The sequence below is a fragment of the Scardinius erythrophthalmus genome (genome assembly GCF_964197995.2).
Source record: "Scardinius erythrophthalmus genome assembly, chromosome: 19".
NCBI classification, from domain to species: Eukaryota; Metazoa; Chordata; class Actinopteri; order Cypriniformes; family Leuciscidae; genus Scardinius; species Scardinius erythrophthalmus.
The window spans coordinates 36,473,151-36,490,092 of NC_138239.1; the positions used below are offsets into that span (position 1 = coordinate 36,473,151).

Here is a 16,942-nt window from a genome sequence, read left to right on the forward strand (position 1 = left end):
CTGATACTGGGGTTCCCATCATGCACTGGACCTTGAATAATTAATGAGGTTGATTTTTCACTGTTTTCCAGCTGTATTTACACTGTTTTATCATTGCTTTTGTTGTCAGGATTACTAACTTGCCATTTTGTGACATTTCGAGTAAATTTTCTGCTCAAAATGACACATTCAAACACAAAAATGATCCATCAAATGTTACCGTCATTGTGTATTGTCTACCAAGTATTGAGGTCTTTGCATTCACATGATGCTTAACATCTGACATGATATAGTATAAATTACTTCGATAATCTAAGTAAAGCACATACTATAAATGACTGGTATAATTCAATATTATTGTTTGAGTGAAATCTAATGCAAAGGAAATTTCAACTAAATTGATATTAATCAACCTTATACTAGCCAAGTTAAAATAACTTATTTTCTTTGTTACTTTCACTTAACTAGGTTAAGTAAAGTTTACTTAATTCCATATTTCAAGTAAATTTAACTTAAAGATTTCTAATTAAAGCTACTGATAAATATGTTTAGGTTTTTACTTGGCAAACTTTGTAAATTTACTAGCATTTTCTGAGTGAAAAAACTTAAGTAAATCCTACTCTAAATTTTTTTCAGTGTAGTAAAAAATTATATCTGATCTATAGCTGTATGAATAATTTTTGGTTTGACTGTTCATCACTTGTCATTATTACTGAGTTCAGCATCTGATCTGTAAGACAGCAATCAGATCTTTGTAAGAGAATGTGTTATTTATTTCTTGGTACTGTTAGTAAAATGTTTTTTGTTGTGCAATATAGGTGGTAAATACCTGCCTTTAATACAGAGAAGAATTAATTAAACTGCGGTTCTAATATTGTTTTTAAACCATCAGTCGTTTCTTTAAAGTCACCATGAAAACAGAATGTCACAGTGATTATAAATGATTTATCCGTGCACATCATTATTTTTTAAAGTCCCCCTGTGGTTTATAGGGTAGATTGTAGTTGTTGTTTATGTGTCTATGTGGTGTTTTTAATCTGCTTTAAGACGAACCATGTGTAAATTCATAAGTCGACACCACTGCTGAGTATTTCCTCCTTAAAACTGCAGTGAACCAAAGACAGTCTCAAAAACACGCTTTGAAATCGCTGGTGTTTCTGACGTCACAAACTACCTTGTAACCAATCAGATCAACGTGTGATCGTCAACCAGTGGATCTCTGAGCTGAGTGAGTGAGTGGAGGCGGGGCTCATTTGCATCATAGAACTGCTTATACTAAATGAGGCAAAGGGTGTCGAGTTACATTCAAGATATTTTATCTTTTTTTTCAAGGACTTTATTTTTCCAAGGAAAAATCGTTTAAATGTGTAATTTTGAGCGATCCGAAAGCACTCTGAGCTTTATTTTAAATAATTACTACATGAACGCAGCATATGCTCGAAACAGCAAGCAGAACTTACCGTCATCTTAGAAGTGATGAGAAATAATGTGTTCCGACTTCAAGCAGCATTCCAGGTGTTAAAGTTTGTTGTAAGAACCATTATTTATTTGTCCATTCGCTCTGAAAAGATACCTTGTATACATGAACACCGGTGACTCGAACCGCTAGAGTTAGCTTTAAAATGCTTACATTTAAAAGTGTAATCCTGCTTTTTCTCTCAAAATTCCCAGTGAATCATGGGATAGACTAGGCTGTGGAAGATTCCACTCATTATATTCTCTCTAATGTGTTTTTATTTTTAATTATTAATTTATTTATTTTGCCCACCCTGTTACTTTTGACTACTTTCCCTTTAATTTAAAGTTGGAAAAATTAAATGACATAATATCATAAAGCAGTCATCACTTCTTTGGCAGGAAAACAACTTCTATTTTTTAGCAATTTTATCTTTCAAATTTGATTTGGTCAATCTTAGTACAGGAAATATGAAAAAAAGTGAATAGAAAAATACTAATATTTTTTAAATTACAGTTTTAAAGACCATGCAGTTCTTTATGAGATGGATCTCCTATAGCAGCTCCTGTTGCTGAGATGCGGTTCAGTGGCTGATGTTAGCTCAGAATATCCACCCTGTTAAACCTGAAGACACTGAGAGTGAACATAGTGATCGAGAAAGTAATTTATGTTTAAAGTTGAAGAATTTAATATTCTTTGGCAGTGTTTTACATATTGTTTCCCATCTAATTCCAGTTCAAAATAAAGTAATAATGTAACTGGTTGTATGTGAGAGATGGAAAATCATCCATCCATCTATTCTTTATTCCACCCTGTTATTATTTTGTCCATTAAAAAAATTTTTTTTTTAGTATTTTATGAAATCAGCAAACACAAAAACAAATAAAAAATTCAGTGCACACTTGAAGTGAAAATTGAAAGTCGAAAACAAAAACGCCCATTGCCATAACAACGTCAGCTGTCCTGAGGCTTCCTACACCGTAAACTATTGACAGTAACGAACACTGACGTTGATTTTACCATATCAATGCGAGCGCTAGTCCGATGATGAAACACTGGAAGAACAAGTTATTCAACCCGAACCTCCATCGCAAGGACGACTCGAGCGGGACTCAGTGTTTCTCAGTGATACACTACTCAGTTTGAGGTACATTATATGAGATGTTGCAACTGTAACTCCTCACCATCAGCATTAACAAGTGCATGTCCATCAACAAACCGATTATTTTACTTGTACTAATTTATTTACCGAGTATTTTTCTAATATATTATATTATGATTATACTGCTGTGATATCGTGGTCAGGGGCGGACTTTACCATTAGGCAAAGGTCGGCAATTGCCTTGGGCCCCAAGCTACCTAGGGGCCCCCAAAATGCCCCATTAATTTATGCTTAAGTTTTTTTTTTTGTTTTTTTTTTTAATTTTCGCAAATTATATATTTCTAAATCTCCATTTGCGAAAAATGGCATCAAATCATTAGTCGCAGAAAGGAGGGGGCCCCCCACCTCACTACATTGGACTATTCCATTATCTCACGCATCTGCGAAAGTGACAAGGCTGTATTGCGACAAAAAACTGACAGAGAAAAAGAAGTGATTGACAGAGTGTACAGAGTAGTAGAGTAAAAATGAAGCGAAGCTACACAAGCGGTGCTGAAAAAAGGAGGAAAAATTGCAGAATAAGGTAACAAACTTTTTTGTGATGCCCGCTGACAATGACAACAACGATACAGGAAATACACAAACAGAGCAAGATGAGTCTAAACGTGAAAATGAAAAGTTTCGAAGTTACCCAAGCGTCTCAAATAAAAGAAAAAAAGACTCAGATACTGTAAGTAGGCTATTGGGAAAGCTGCCAAAGATGACAAACTTTTTTATGGCTAGGAACAACAAACGTCCAACGCACAGAAAGATCGTGAAGCAAAGAGGACATGGAGACCGACAGACAAAACAGAGCAGTTTAAATTACTTATGATATGAAAAATCTCAGGTCTCAGATTCTGTCAATTCTATTACGAAATAATAAATACCGTTTGGAGCTTGTAATGTGACGTGACCGATCCCTAGAGGCACGTGAACTGATCATCTTCGGTAATAACTTACCAAAATGTATTCCTTATTCATAATATCGACCAATCAGTGTTTTTCAACCGCGGAAAGAGGTAAAACAGCTGGAGAACAATCGTCACATAACATTTAGCCTAACGTTCCTCAGGAAAGCCATTTAGTTACCATAATATAGGCTATAGCATGTTAGTTGACTAGAAAAATAAGATATAAAGAGTATTTAGCTAAATAGGGCCTATGTGTAGGCCTACTATATTATTTATTTAGTATATTGTTTACTTATAATTTAATTATAATAAAAAAACATTGTTTAATTTTAGTTATTTTTAACCTTAAATAATACCAGCTGATATGGCTCTCTGTATGTTCACAGCATTATGTAAGTTTTTTTTTTCTTGAGAAAAATTAACGCCTATCTTGTGTACCTAATATGTATCCAAATGAGTCAATATTGAATCAAATCACAAGAATTGAATCGAAATGGTGAAATTTGTCAAGCAAAAAAAAAACAAAAAAAACAGAGCTTACCAGAAATTGTACCATGTAAACATTGTAACGTTTCTGTTTAGGAGTGAATACATGCATGCAAGGTTTAAAGGGGAAGTTTTATTTCTCCTCTCCAACCTTTACCTGCCTATTCACCATTCAGTCTGTAAAAAAGAGATTTCGCTCTCTTTTAAAGGTGCAGTGTGTGATTTTTAGACGTCACAATAAGTCGATCTTCATAGAAGGGGGTTCCCGCGGTTATGTAGATATGAATGACTCATTCTAAGGTAATAAGAACATAACGGTTCATTAAGTAAGGTCTTTATACACCACTGAAAACATAGTTATGGATCTTATATTGCATTTCTGTCAATAGATCCTCAGAAATATGACACATTGCACCTTTAAAGATCAGATGGGGGGCCCATACATACCTTCGCCTTGGGCCCCCAATTTGCTAAATCCGCCACTGATCGTGGTAAAGATGAATTTTAACCACTGATTCTTTACATGCTCGTCTTTGGGCAGTGAAAAAAAAACTGGCTTCACCTTCACATTGTAGAGCACAGCGTCTTCTCCACATGATGCTGTCCAGTGCCCACAGGATCAGCTGCTGGTTTGAGGTTCCCTGGTGTCTGTGTGCAATAAGTGGGCGGGCAATATGCTAATGTTTCGTCTTGACGTCACAATGAAACGACTTATGACTCGTTTGAAAAACAATTAATTTCATTGACTCAGAGTCGACTCTTACTTTTAAAAGACAATAACTTTATATACGGTGCGCTGTCAGATCTAAAACTTTGCAGGATGTTTTCATTCACTTAGAGCAGGGGTCTCCAACACGTCGCTCGCGAGCTACCAGTAGATCGTGGCCTGATTGGAGGTAGCTCGCCAAGGGCCATTCACGTATTGCGTCTTTTGCCTGCTCAAGTTCGTTATTTCAAATAATTGAAGCGACGCGCTCATTTTTTCCAGGCGCAATGAGTCAACATGAAGGATGGGGGTGCACCCAAACACTACGGGTGTTTTTTTCTTCTCCGTAAATAAATCTAGTAGCAGAGCTACAGCAAACGTTTCTCGGTGGCGGAAATCCATTAGCTATTAAAACTTCTTTGTCGTTGTGGAGAGCGCAGTGCATGGTTGCATAGCAACGACAGACGCCACGGGAAAATCGGACCGAATTTTACTATTAATAATAAAAGATAAGCTATGTGCATTGTAAATGTCAGTAATTTATCTTTTTTTGACTCATTCTTTTTATAAAAATGATTTAAAGGCTGAAATATGCGAGGTTTATCTTTTTATAAAATCTTTTTTGTCTAAACTTTATTTGAACTTGTACATGTCGGTAGATAACGTTGCAAGACACTCCTTTAAAATCTGGCCATCATCTTTAATGTTATTATTTTAATGTTTATTTAAACAAAAAGTGCAAATTGATGCTAAGTTTGCTGGTTTTCGACATAAAACTTGGTGAATTGATTTTATTGTGTAGTATTAGTACTTTTTGAACAGGATTCTGTGATAACCGTGATCATTTTGGTCACTATAATCATGAAAGGAAATTTTCATGCCATTTCATCTCTAGTTATGATGCACTATAAAATCAACTATAATTATGTTTTTACAGTATAATATGCAAAGTACAATTTTCTATCTTTTTTTTTATCTCCGATTCTGTTCTTTTCTCTGACATTTAAGGGTGACATATATAGGCCTACAAAAACTATTTTAGGTCTAAAACAGTTTGGATAGTTGTTAATATGAGAGTTATGAGACATTATTTAAGAGATTTAAGTATTGTATTACATGAGTAGCTCTCGGCCACTTTCATTTTTAAAAAGTAGCTCTCAAATGAAAAAAGGTTGGAGACCCCTGACTTAGAGATATGTTACACACTACATGAATGGTCATTTTCAAAAATCTATAATAGGGGCCCTTTAAAAAACCCATGCATCAGTTCTACACAAATCACATTTACATTTAGTCATTTAGCAGACGCCTTTGTCCAAAGTGACTTACAGTTAGGACTGAATTAAGCGAGTCATCATGAAGAGGCAAAAACAACGCGAGAAGTGCTCAAAATACGAAGTTCAGGCATTGCTCAGAGTAGCATAAGCCAGACAAGGGAGGATTGAATGAAAAGGATTTTTTTTTTTTTTATGAGGTTAAGTGCTCACGGAAGAGAAGGGTTTTCAGCTGTCTTTTGAATGTTGTCAGGGATTCTGGATGAGGGTGGGGAAAGTGTTCCACCAGCCAGGAACTGTGAATGAGAATGTTCTGGAAAGTGATTTTGTGGCTCTCTGTGATGGAACCACGAGATGTCGCTCGTTGACCGATCGTAGGCTTCTGGTAGGGATGTAGACTCGTAGGAGTGAGTGAAAGTAGGAGGGAGCTGAGCCTGTGATAGATCTGTAAGCAAGCGTCAATGCCTTGAACTTGATGCGAGCAGCGAGAGGTAGCCAGTGCAGAGAGATGAACAGAGGAGTGACGTGTGCCCTCTTGGGCTCGTTGAAGACAAGACGAGCTGCAGCGTTCTGAATCATTTGTAGAGGTTTGGTTGCACATGCTGGAAGTCCGGCCAGAAGAGCATTGCAGTAGTCAAGCCTAGAGATGACCAGGGCCTGGACGAGAAATTGTGTTGCATGCTCAGTTAGGAAAGGCCTGATCTTCCTGATGTTGTGCAGTGCAAACCTGCATGATCGAGCTGTCTTTGAAATGTGATCTGTGAAGGTCAGCTGGTCATCAAACGTTACTCCAAGATTTCTGACCGACCTTGATGGGGTGATTGATGATGATTCTAGCTGGATAGTGAAGTCGTGCTGTAGAGACGGATTGGCAGGGAGGACGAGAAGCTCAGTCTTTGCCAGGTTGAGCTGCAGGTGATGTTCCTTCATCCACGTCGAGATGTCCGCCAGACAGCTTGAGACCCGTGCAGCTACTGTGGGATCATCTGGTTGAAATGAGAGGAAGAGCTGTGTGTCATCAGCATAGCAGTGGTAGGAAAAACCATGTGCCTGGATGATGTGTCCCAGTGATGTAGTGTAGATGGAGAAGAGGAGGGGACCAAGAACTGAACCCTGGGGAACCCCTGTGGTCAGCTGATGTGCTCTGGATACCTCGCCTCTCCATGCGACCCTGAAGGACCTACCTGTGAGATAGGACTCAAACCAGTGGAGAGGAGTACCTGTAATGCCCAGTGATGAGAGGGTGGACATAAGGATCTGATGATTCACAGTGTCGAAGGCAGCGGACAGATCCAGGAGAATGAGGACTGAAGATTTGGAAGCAGCTTTTGCGATCCGTAGGGCTTCTGTGACTGACAGTAATGCAGTCTCGGTTGAATGCCCTTTCTTGAAGCCAGATTGGTTGACATCCAGCTGGTTGTTCAGAGACAGGAGAGATGTTACTTGGTTAAAAGCAAATCGTTTAAGTGTTTTCGCAATGAATGGAGAGAGACAGGTCTGTAATTCTCTACAAGTGATGTGTTTAATGTGGGTTCTTTAAGCAGTGGAGTAACCCGAGCCTGCTTGAATGCTGTAGGGAAAGTGTCAGTTTGGAGGGATGAGTTGGTGATGTGTGTGAGTGCTGGGAGAAGTGTGGGAGAGACGGCTTGTAGAAGGTGTGAGGGGATGGGGTCTAGAGGACAGGTGGTAGGATGACTGGAGAGGAGAAGTGTAGATTCCTCGGTTAGCAGAGAGAAGGAGGACAGAGGGTTATTGGCTGTGGAAGGGGTCGTCAGGGTTCCTGTGTGTGTGGAGCTGAGAACTGACTGCTGATAGTTGTTGTTTTGTTGGTGAAGAAGTTAGCAAAATCATCAGCCGTTAAAGAGGAGGCGGGTGGAGGTGGACAGAGGAGAGAGTTGAATGTCTTGAAGAGTGATCGTGTGTTAGAGGAGCTGTTGATCTTGTGGAAATATGAAGATTTCGCGGCATGAACATCAACAGAAAAGGAAGAGAGCAGAGATTGATACATACTCAGGTCAGATGTGTCTTTTGATTTGCACCATTTCCTCTCCGCTTCCCTGAGTTCAGTCTGGTGTTCACGAGGCACCTCAGATAACCAGGGGATGACTACAATATGGATCTTACTGGGAGTTGTAAGTGTAATAGCATGATATTTGAAATCAAACGAGTTGTTTTTGCATAGAGAAGAGAGAGTTGAGTATTTCCAATCATGAGAAATGAGAAGACCTGTACCCCCCGTCCCAGACTGGCGAGGGGTGTGAGAGAAAGAGAAGTTGTTAGAGAGAGCAGCGGAGGTTGATGAATCTTCTGGACGAATCCAGGTCTCAGTCAAGCCCGAGATATTAAGAGTAGAATGAGATGCAAAGGCTGGAATAAAGTCAGCTTTATTGACTGCTGACTGACAATGCTATAGACCCACAGAAAGAGAGAGAGGTGTGTGTGTGAGGATGAGAGAATGGAACGCAGATTAGCAGTATTGTGCTGCCTTTTGTGTGTGATGAAAGAGCGATGTCGAGAGACAACAGGAATGTATTGAAAACACTGTAAGCTCACATTCATTGTGATCATTACATTATGCCATTCAGTGAATAAAATGTCTGACATAATGCCATCAGATATTGGCTATAGAAACTTTTCAGCTTAGTTATGTTTTGCTATCTGCGCAATATGCTCATTTGTATTACTGACAGGCGTCTAAACACGTTTTGGAGAGAAAAGCACAAATGCACTGCACAAAACACATAGCAGCAGCTTCAGCCCAGACACATGCTCACATTTCTCAGCACTGGAATCCCAACACGTAGTTATCCTTATATGGCCATTTTCCTGTTTGACAGTGTTACGTCACTGCGTGACGCGTGAGCAGGTGCAGATGCTGAGACTGGCGGGGAGAGCGACGCACATTAAAATACACTTGATTATATGCGATTGCAAAACATATAATCATCAGTGAAATAATTTCTACTAGAAAGCTGGTCCAATGTCTTTTTTTTTTACCTTTCTTTCACTCCCTCATTTTCACATTACTCAATAGTTTTTGTAGCTGAATTACATGACAACAGAACACAGATCAAATACTGCAGTGTCGAATATGAGCATCAGTTTGCATGAAATGATTGCGTTTTAAAATAAGTCATGCATTATTCAAAAGGACTTAATGCATGTCCTTATGCATATCAGGGTCCATCAGAATTTTATGAATGAATATGTGGCACGCACCACGTTTCGTCCTCTCAGGGGTTCGCCATCGACTCAGCGCGCGCAGCTTCACTACACTAACATCTGTTCCAATCGGCATTTTAGTTGGATATGGATAAAAGAATAACAATTAATATAAAACTCTCACAGAAAACTCTTTTTTCTTTGCATGTCGCTTAGAGCAGCTCCCCAAACGCGGAATGGTACGGCCCGTTTCATTCATAAAATTCAGGCGGACTATAAATAGGAGCTCGCGGAGCTGAGTGTCACTGACCAGGTTTATAAACCTGGAGAGAGCGACTGCAACATCACGAAGCGAGGGATTCGGACCAGAAGAGCTGGAATCCAGTCAATAGTTGCGTCTGTTTGTGCTGGAGAAATGTTCCTGAGCAAAGCTAATTCTGATCCGGATTCCTCGTCCTCTTCTGCCGGGGACGCGCGCGCGCACAGACCGATGGACAGCAGCAGCACACAGGTATGATGCTTTCACTTTCATCCATACATCATAATAATAACATCCACGCCATGATCGATGCATGTGTTTTAATATCTAATACATAATACAAATGCATTTGTGGATTCTTATTCAAACATTTAGGCTGTTAATCTGAAGTGTTATTAAATATTTATATATTTTGAATAGGCTAGCACACTATTGCAATGTTGGTGCTTCATCTGTTTATCAGATGTTGAATGTGATGTTGTGTCGCGCATTCTTTGCAATGCAGTGAAACATGGTAAAGCATTGTAAAAATGCAGCTGTTCATTGAGAAAAATAAATCCAGCGAGGAGAGCCCACAGCAGCTCTGCGTAAGCATTGACGTCAGAGACAATGCAAAAGTTAAATATTGATCAGGAGGCTATTTTTAGATGTTCGAGTGTATTTAAAGAAAGAGTCATAAGTGTAAACTTAAAAAAAAAAAAAAAAGTCATGCATTAATAAGAGACCTGGTATAAATAAGTGTTGTGTTTACGGCGCTATAACGATATCTATTTCTGTCGCATCATCGCAGGGCTCGTGCGTGGATGCCGAGTCTCCGGGCTCGTTCGTTCCGACGGTCACCGCGATCTCCAGCACGCCAGACCTGCAGTGGATGGTCCAGCCCACGGTCATCAAGTCTGGGTCTCCGTCTCTGGGAAGAGCCGAAAGCAACGAGCCGGCAAAGAGCAAGGTCGCTGGGAACAAGGGGAAATGCGCTGGCAGAAAGAGCAAGAGCGAGCAGGTATTTCTGCGTTCACTGCATGTCTGGCACGCGTGCTGATCTGTGACTGTGAAGCATGTGCCTGCATGGGATTGATGGGGATGCAGCTCTAGCTTTGGCATGTTGCCTAGACCAGCAGCATCCAATTTATATTCAGGTCACAGCGAGTCTGCAACAATAGACTATTTTTAGACGCATTGCAGAGAAACACGCTTTTGCCATTGCGTGAATAATTGGCGATAGAAGTCAGGCGTTTTAGCGAGGCGCGCACTGATTCTTCGAGATGACAAGTGCAATTCATCTTGCTTTGACTAGCTCTCTCCGGAGGAAGAGGAGAAGAAGAGGATCAGGAGAGAGAGGAATAAAATGGCTGCAGCGAAGTGTCGCAATAGACGGAGAGAACTCACCGACACCCTGCAGGCAGTGAGTACAGACATCACAACACATCCCTTTAACAGCTACACTTCATTCAGAAACTTGAACGCTCTTCTGTCTCTGTTTACTCACCCACTATTGAAAACATGATGATACGACGCTGTTTTGCGCCATCCCAGCTAACAAAATGTTATACATTGTAGGCCTAATGTTGCCATTCTGAATGTTCTCTGAACGTTTTTCCCGTTTATTAAATTTGTTTTTTTTTCTTTTTTGTGTGTGTGTGTGTGTGTGTGTGTGTGTGTGTGTGTGTGTGTGTGTGTGTGTGTGTGCAAACATTCTGGGAACGTTACTTTGGAATGTTCTGAAACAGTTAACATCTAGCAAATGGCAAACCTTCCATAAACTATGTATAGGCTAAATAATGTATTAGTGCCTTTACGTTTTGAGAACATAATTAAAAACCCTGATAAATTTTAATGAACATTAATGTTACTGGAAGAACGTTTGTTCATAGCTTTGCGGGAAACTTGCCAGGACATTAAAGTTCAGGAGAACGTTCCCTGTTAGATGGGATTGTCCAAGACTTCTGAAGACATGATGTACATACCAAAAACAGACCCCAATTTAAAGGTTAAGTATTAAATTCAAAATAATGATAAACGCTCAGATAAACATATTTAGACACACCGCCCAAACTCTTACCATTAGTAGAGTCTCAGATGTTGTGTGGTTCAAACAAACAGAGCAATATTTACAGGCGTATCCACCTTTATTTTTAACGTAAGAGCTTAACTTAATGTGTGAGGCATCCGGTGTCGTCCACTTACAAAAAAAGATTGCTATGCTGCTTGATTAGTGCTGGGCGGTTTACCGGTTCATACCGAATACCGGTGTTTATTTTTGTTACGATATGAATTTTTAATATACCGCAATACCGGTGTATGTCGCTTTAATCGGAACGCGGCGCTGCGCGACACAGTCTCACCCCTCATTTACAACACACGTCTGCGGCGCATTACAGCTGCGACAAGGTTTTATTCCGTCCTCCACGCGGTGCGTCAAAATAGACTAGGCGCCTATATTTAGCGAAGCGGCGCGGAGAGCCGGAAGCTTCGATCTGAAACACAAGCATTGACTAGAATGGGCACGAGACGTGTGGGGGTGAGAGTGTCTTTTTTCTCGCGGCGCGCGTGTTTTTATACTGTATTAACGTATCTGAAGTGAACTGACGGTCTTTAGAAAAGTTTCTTTGTTATTACGATTGAATCTTTCTTTATCTTTCCTGATAAAGCAGTGTTTATGAGCGTTGCTGCTTTGTGTACAGCCGTTACCGGGGAAACCACTGTTTCTGCCGCTCCTAAAGCGCGTCCTGCTGGCACCTCTTTGTAAACAGCCTTGCAAACCTGTATTATTAATATTAGTGTGGATTTTTTCTATAATATTCACTCATGACAATAAAATATGGCATTATAAGTAAATCTACTGCAGTATTTCCTCTCTCACTCAGTAGAAAATGTGGTTAACACCCATCATGCTTGAAAAAAAAAAAAACCGGTAAAAACCGTGAAACCGGTATAATTTAGAAAAAAATCGTGATGTTGATTTTTGGTCAAACCGCCCAGCACTATGCTTGATATTGCAAATTCTAAAGGTGCAGTCATATTTACCATTGTTCAGAGATTGTTTCTTCCAGTTTTTTCAATAGGCATCCACATGGTCAAGATTTTCACATGTGAGCAAACGTTTCCCCATGCAGGCTTTGCATCAGGGTTCGAGTTGGTCACACTAATTTACTCCGTCGATCAACTGAAAGCTGTTTGGTTTGAAAGTAACTTCTGTTCTGTGCGAGCAATATGCATCATACATCGCCACACTATTGACAATGGACCCTTTTTCATTTGCTATTGGGTTAAATGGTAACGCAAAATTACATTTGCTGTCGTCTCCCATTCACTATAGACGTTTACCCAACTATGATGATTTCACCTTCTGAGAAAGCCGGAAATGTGAAAAGATGGACCTTTTTGCCCATCTAATTGTGCTGACAATTCGTTAATGTGAACACACCCCTTAAATGTTAATAGCCCCCCCCCCCCCCAAAAAAATCATCAATTACTCACACACATGTTGTTCCCAGTCCATAATAATTATCATTTTTTAAAATTTACTTACTTACTTAAACTTACTTTTAGATTTGGTTACGGAAGCTCAAGCATAAGGACCAATGAAGCTTGTTCTTGTGTGTCTGTATGGTCGAGCTTCTGTTTATGTTCGCTGATCAATGTTTATACGTGAATAAAAGCCTAAATTTGATCTGATTATATGATCTGTTCATCATATAAAGTGATTGTGTCTCTTCTGAAGACTTGGATTAAACAGCTTGATTCATAAAGATTTATTTTACGATCTCTTTATGAACATTTTCAGAGTTTTGGGTGAACAGAGTTTCAATCTCTCAGATTTCATTAAAGGAGAACTCCGGTCAATTTTAACATTGAGCTCATTTTTTTGTACATTTGGAGTGCTGTCAATACAGAGAACAGTATTTGCACCCTGTTGACTTGAATGGGGCAAGTTTTAAACCTGCTTTTAGCCTCTTAACATCCTTGATGTGTCATTACAAGTGCACAGCCAATGTGAGTGATTCCTTCAGAGTGAACATGGTGAATCTGACTGCAGTAGATGTGAAAGATATTAATAAAGTCCACAGTAGTCGATTGTCGAGTTCACGCGCGTGATAACCTATGCGCGTAAACTCGACAGTCGACTACTTTGGACTTCGACCGAAAACAGGAAATAAATACAGGTATGAGCACTGGCTGAATTAACATAATTTTTATTAATATCTTTCACATCTACTGCAGTCAGATTCACCCGTGATCACTCTGAAGGAATCCCTCACATTGGCTGGGCACTTGTAATGACACATCAAGGATGTTAAGAGGCTAAAAGCAGTTTTAAAACTTGCCCCATTGAAGTCAACAGGGTGTAAATTTTAAAAAGAGGATAACACGGTGTAGGTAACACTGATTTTTGTCGTTGTTCTCTGTACTGACAGCACTCCAAATTTACAAAAAAATGAGCTCAATGTTAAAATTGACCGGAGTTCTCCTTTAATATCTTCATTTGTGTTCCAAAGATGAACGAAAGTCTTACAGGTTTGGAATGACATGATGGTTAATAATTGAGTGGTTTTTGAGTGATTTTAAAGATCACTTTGCACCATAAAGGTTTGGAACAACATGTTCATTCGTGTTCTGAAAGATACATGAAAGTCTTTTGGAGTGACATTAGGGTTTCGTAATTGAGTGGACTATCACTTTAAGCCATAAAGGTTTGGAACGACATGAGGGCGAGTGAATTATTTTTGGGTGAACAGCTCCTTTAAATCTGTTTGTGGAATAACCCAGTTTTGTTTTCTCCAGGAAACAGACAAGCTAGAAGAGGACAAAGCTGCCCTCCAGACTGAAATCGAGAACCTCCTGAAGGAAAAGGAGAGGCTTGAATACGTTCTCGCCACTCATAAACCTCTTTGCCAACTGCCTGAAGAGCTGGACTGCCTGTTTCCAGACTCTCCTCAGCCACTTCCAACTCCCGAAACGGCCAGCAAACTCCCAGAGGATAGTCCGCAAGACGCCTCTTCCCTGCAGGACTTGGAGATCCCGACAGTGCCGTCCACCGCTATTTCTGGGAACTCCAACATCTTGTTGTGCTCCAGTGCCGAGGTCAGTTTGTGTGACCTGGAACCCTCTCTGGACGTCAGGGATGAGTTCCTCTCCTCCGTCGACGAGGACCGGGTCTCGGCTCGCTCCGTCCCCGACATTGACCTGACCGGCTCGCTGGGCATCACAGACTGGGAAACCCTATACAAGTCTGTGGCCAATGACCTTGAACCTTTGAGCACCCCTGTGGTGAGCACTTCCACACCTTCTTGCAGCAACTATCTGTCTGTATTCACCTTCGCCTGCCCCGAGCTGGACTCCCTGGCCGAGGGACTGGATGGTTGCAAAGGTGGCGTGACCAAAGCAGAGTCTGGCGTCGATATTCTCAACTCTCCGACCCTTCTTGCCTTATAAATGCAAGTGTAGATGATGTAATGTCACGATATTGTTCTTAATATCTATTGGATATCGCAGTGTTATGACGTCCAGATGTGTGATGTTGGTGTGAAGCCTATGGAAGTTTGTTTCCGCCACGGAATAAAAGATTAAAAAGGTAATTGCGACTTTTTATCAGGGTTGCAGGGTCTGCACAACAAAACCTGCCCAATTGCAAATCAAATCTAGCCCAATCATGGCCAACACAAGCGCCAAATCATGATCCAGGGGGGTTTCCCTGGTGAAATACGCTTCAACCCGCGGTCTACAAAATCAACCCGCGGTCTACAAAAACTGGGCGGCAACAGTGTAAAAGTAGCCCACAATTCTGACACTTTTTTACTCACAATTGCGAGTTTACATCTTGCAATGGTTTCAAATTGTGAAATATATACTCGCAATTATGAGAAATACAGTAAAGTCACAATTGCAAGTTATAAACCCGCAATTGGGAGTCATAAAGTCTGAATTTCCATAAATATAAACTCACAATTATGAAAAAGAAAAAATGACCTTAAAATTCGGACTTTATAACTTAAGTTATTAAGTGGGTTTATATCTTGCGATTCTGACTTTATATAACACGCAATTGCAAATTTATATCTCACAATTCTGAGAAATAAAGTCAGTTGCGAGTTATAAAATCAGAATTGCGAGTTATAAAGTCAGAATATTGAGTATATATCTTGCAATTCTGTCTTTATTTCACAATTCAGAAATGTTTACTCACAACTGTGAGTTAATTAATCAATTCTGAGAAGAAAAGTCACCTTAAAATTCTGACTTTATAACTTGCAATTTGCTGGTTTATATCTTGCGATTCTGACTTTATATAACACTCAATTGCGACTTCGTATCTAACAATTCTGAAAAATAAAGTAAATTGTGAGTTATATAAAAGCCAGAATTGTGAGTTTGTATCTTGCAATTCAGACGTTAATACTCACAACTGTGAGTTTGTTTCTCAGTTCTGAGAAGAAAAGTCCGAATTGCGAGAAAAAAACACAATTGTGATATTAAAAAGTCGCAATTATATATATTTTTATTCTGTTGGGGAAACACGCTTGCATTGAAGCCAGCTGTTCCATGTACAATGTGAGGGTCGGGGTATTACTTTCTTCCAGATACATTTGATGTAGCCCAAATACAAGAGCATGGACAATTATCTTATTCGAGCAGATATGAACTATGTTCTGGTTTGAAAAGCATGCACAAGATATCATGAATATATATATATAAATATATATAACATATATAGTATATATGTATCAGTTCCATATATGTTTGATCTGGTGCTAAGTTCTGTGGAATTGACTGCAGTTTTGTGTTTGTTTTCTATGGCAATAGATTATCGACTTGTGTTGTGCTTTAATATACAGTCATCAGAGTTATCACATACCTCAGTGTCATCATTCGACTGTGTTTTCACATTGTTCTTAAATGTTTAGAGTTTTCCATGAAAACATCCAGTGCTATATCGATGGAGATGTATTTTATGATAATTTATTTTTCTACATTTTAAATTTGACTTCTTTGTCAAATGAAAAGATCAGAAAGAGCATTGATTGCTGAATAAATATTCACGATATACAATCATGCACTGGTGTTCTTGTGTCCTTTGTTTCTGAATAAATTGCTGATAGAAAGTACAGCTTAATATTTGACATGTGAAGAGGTCATCTGCAAAAACAGATTTTATAAATTTTCATAAATCGTGTTTTTTTATTGTGCATATTTCAAGTAATATCTATCAAACTGCAGTTGGGTTGCTTTTATTAAGTAATAATAATTAAAGTTCATTGAAAGTCTGTTTTTTATATTTTAAAAGGTTTTTTTTTTTAGCAAAAGCAGATAACTCCACATTTCATGTTTCAGAGTGAAACAAAACCAAGTAATTGCTTTTTAATTGCATTTAAGTGCAATATTTAACATTCTTTAACTTAAAACAAGTAGGTAAAGAGCAGTAAAAATAGCCCATTAATTAGCTAAATTAAACATGACAGAATTTTCCCTCACCACTGTAAGTAACTGCTTTAGCAAGGTTGCAGAAAAAAGTTTAAAGGTCCCATGGCATGAAAATTTCACTTTATGAGGTTTTTTAACAGTAATAT

General features: G+C 39.2%; 1 protein-coding gene across 1 annotated transcript; it reads left to right on the forward strand.

Annotated features, from left to right (window-relative positions):
• Positions 1 to 9,533: 9,533 nt before the first annotated feature.
• fosaa (v-fos FBJ murine osteosarcoma viral oncogene homolog Aa) lies at positions 9,534 to 14,810 on the forward strand (the record flags this gene model as incomplete). Its single annotated transcript, XM_081347852.1, has 4 exons — positions 9,534 to 9,629; positions 10,168 to 10,377; positions 10,672 to 10,779; positions 14,160 to 14,810. The coding sequence occupies 4 exons, from the start codon at positions 9,534 to 9,536 to the stop codon at positions 14,808 to 14,810; spliced, it is 1,065 nt and encodes a 354-aa protein (XP_081203978.1).
• Positions 14,811 to 16,942: the final 2,132 nt, after the last annotated feature.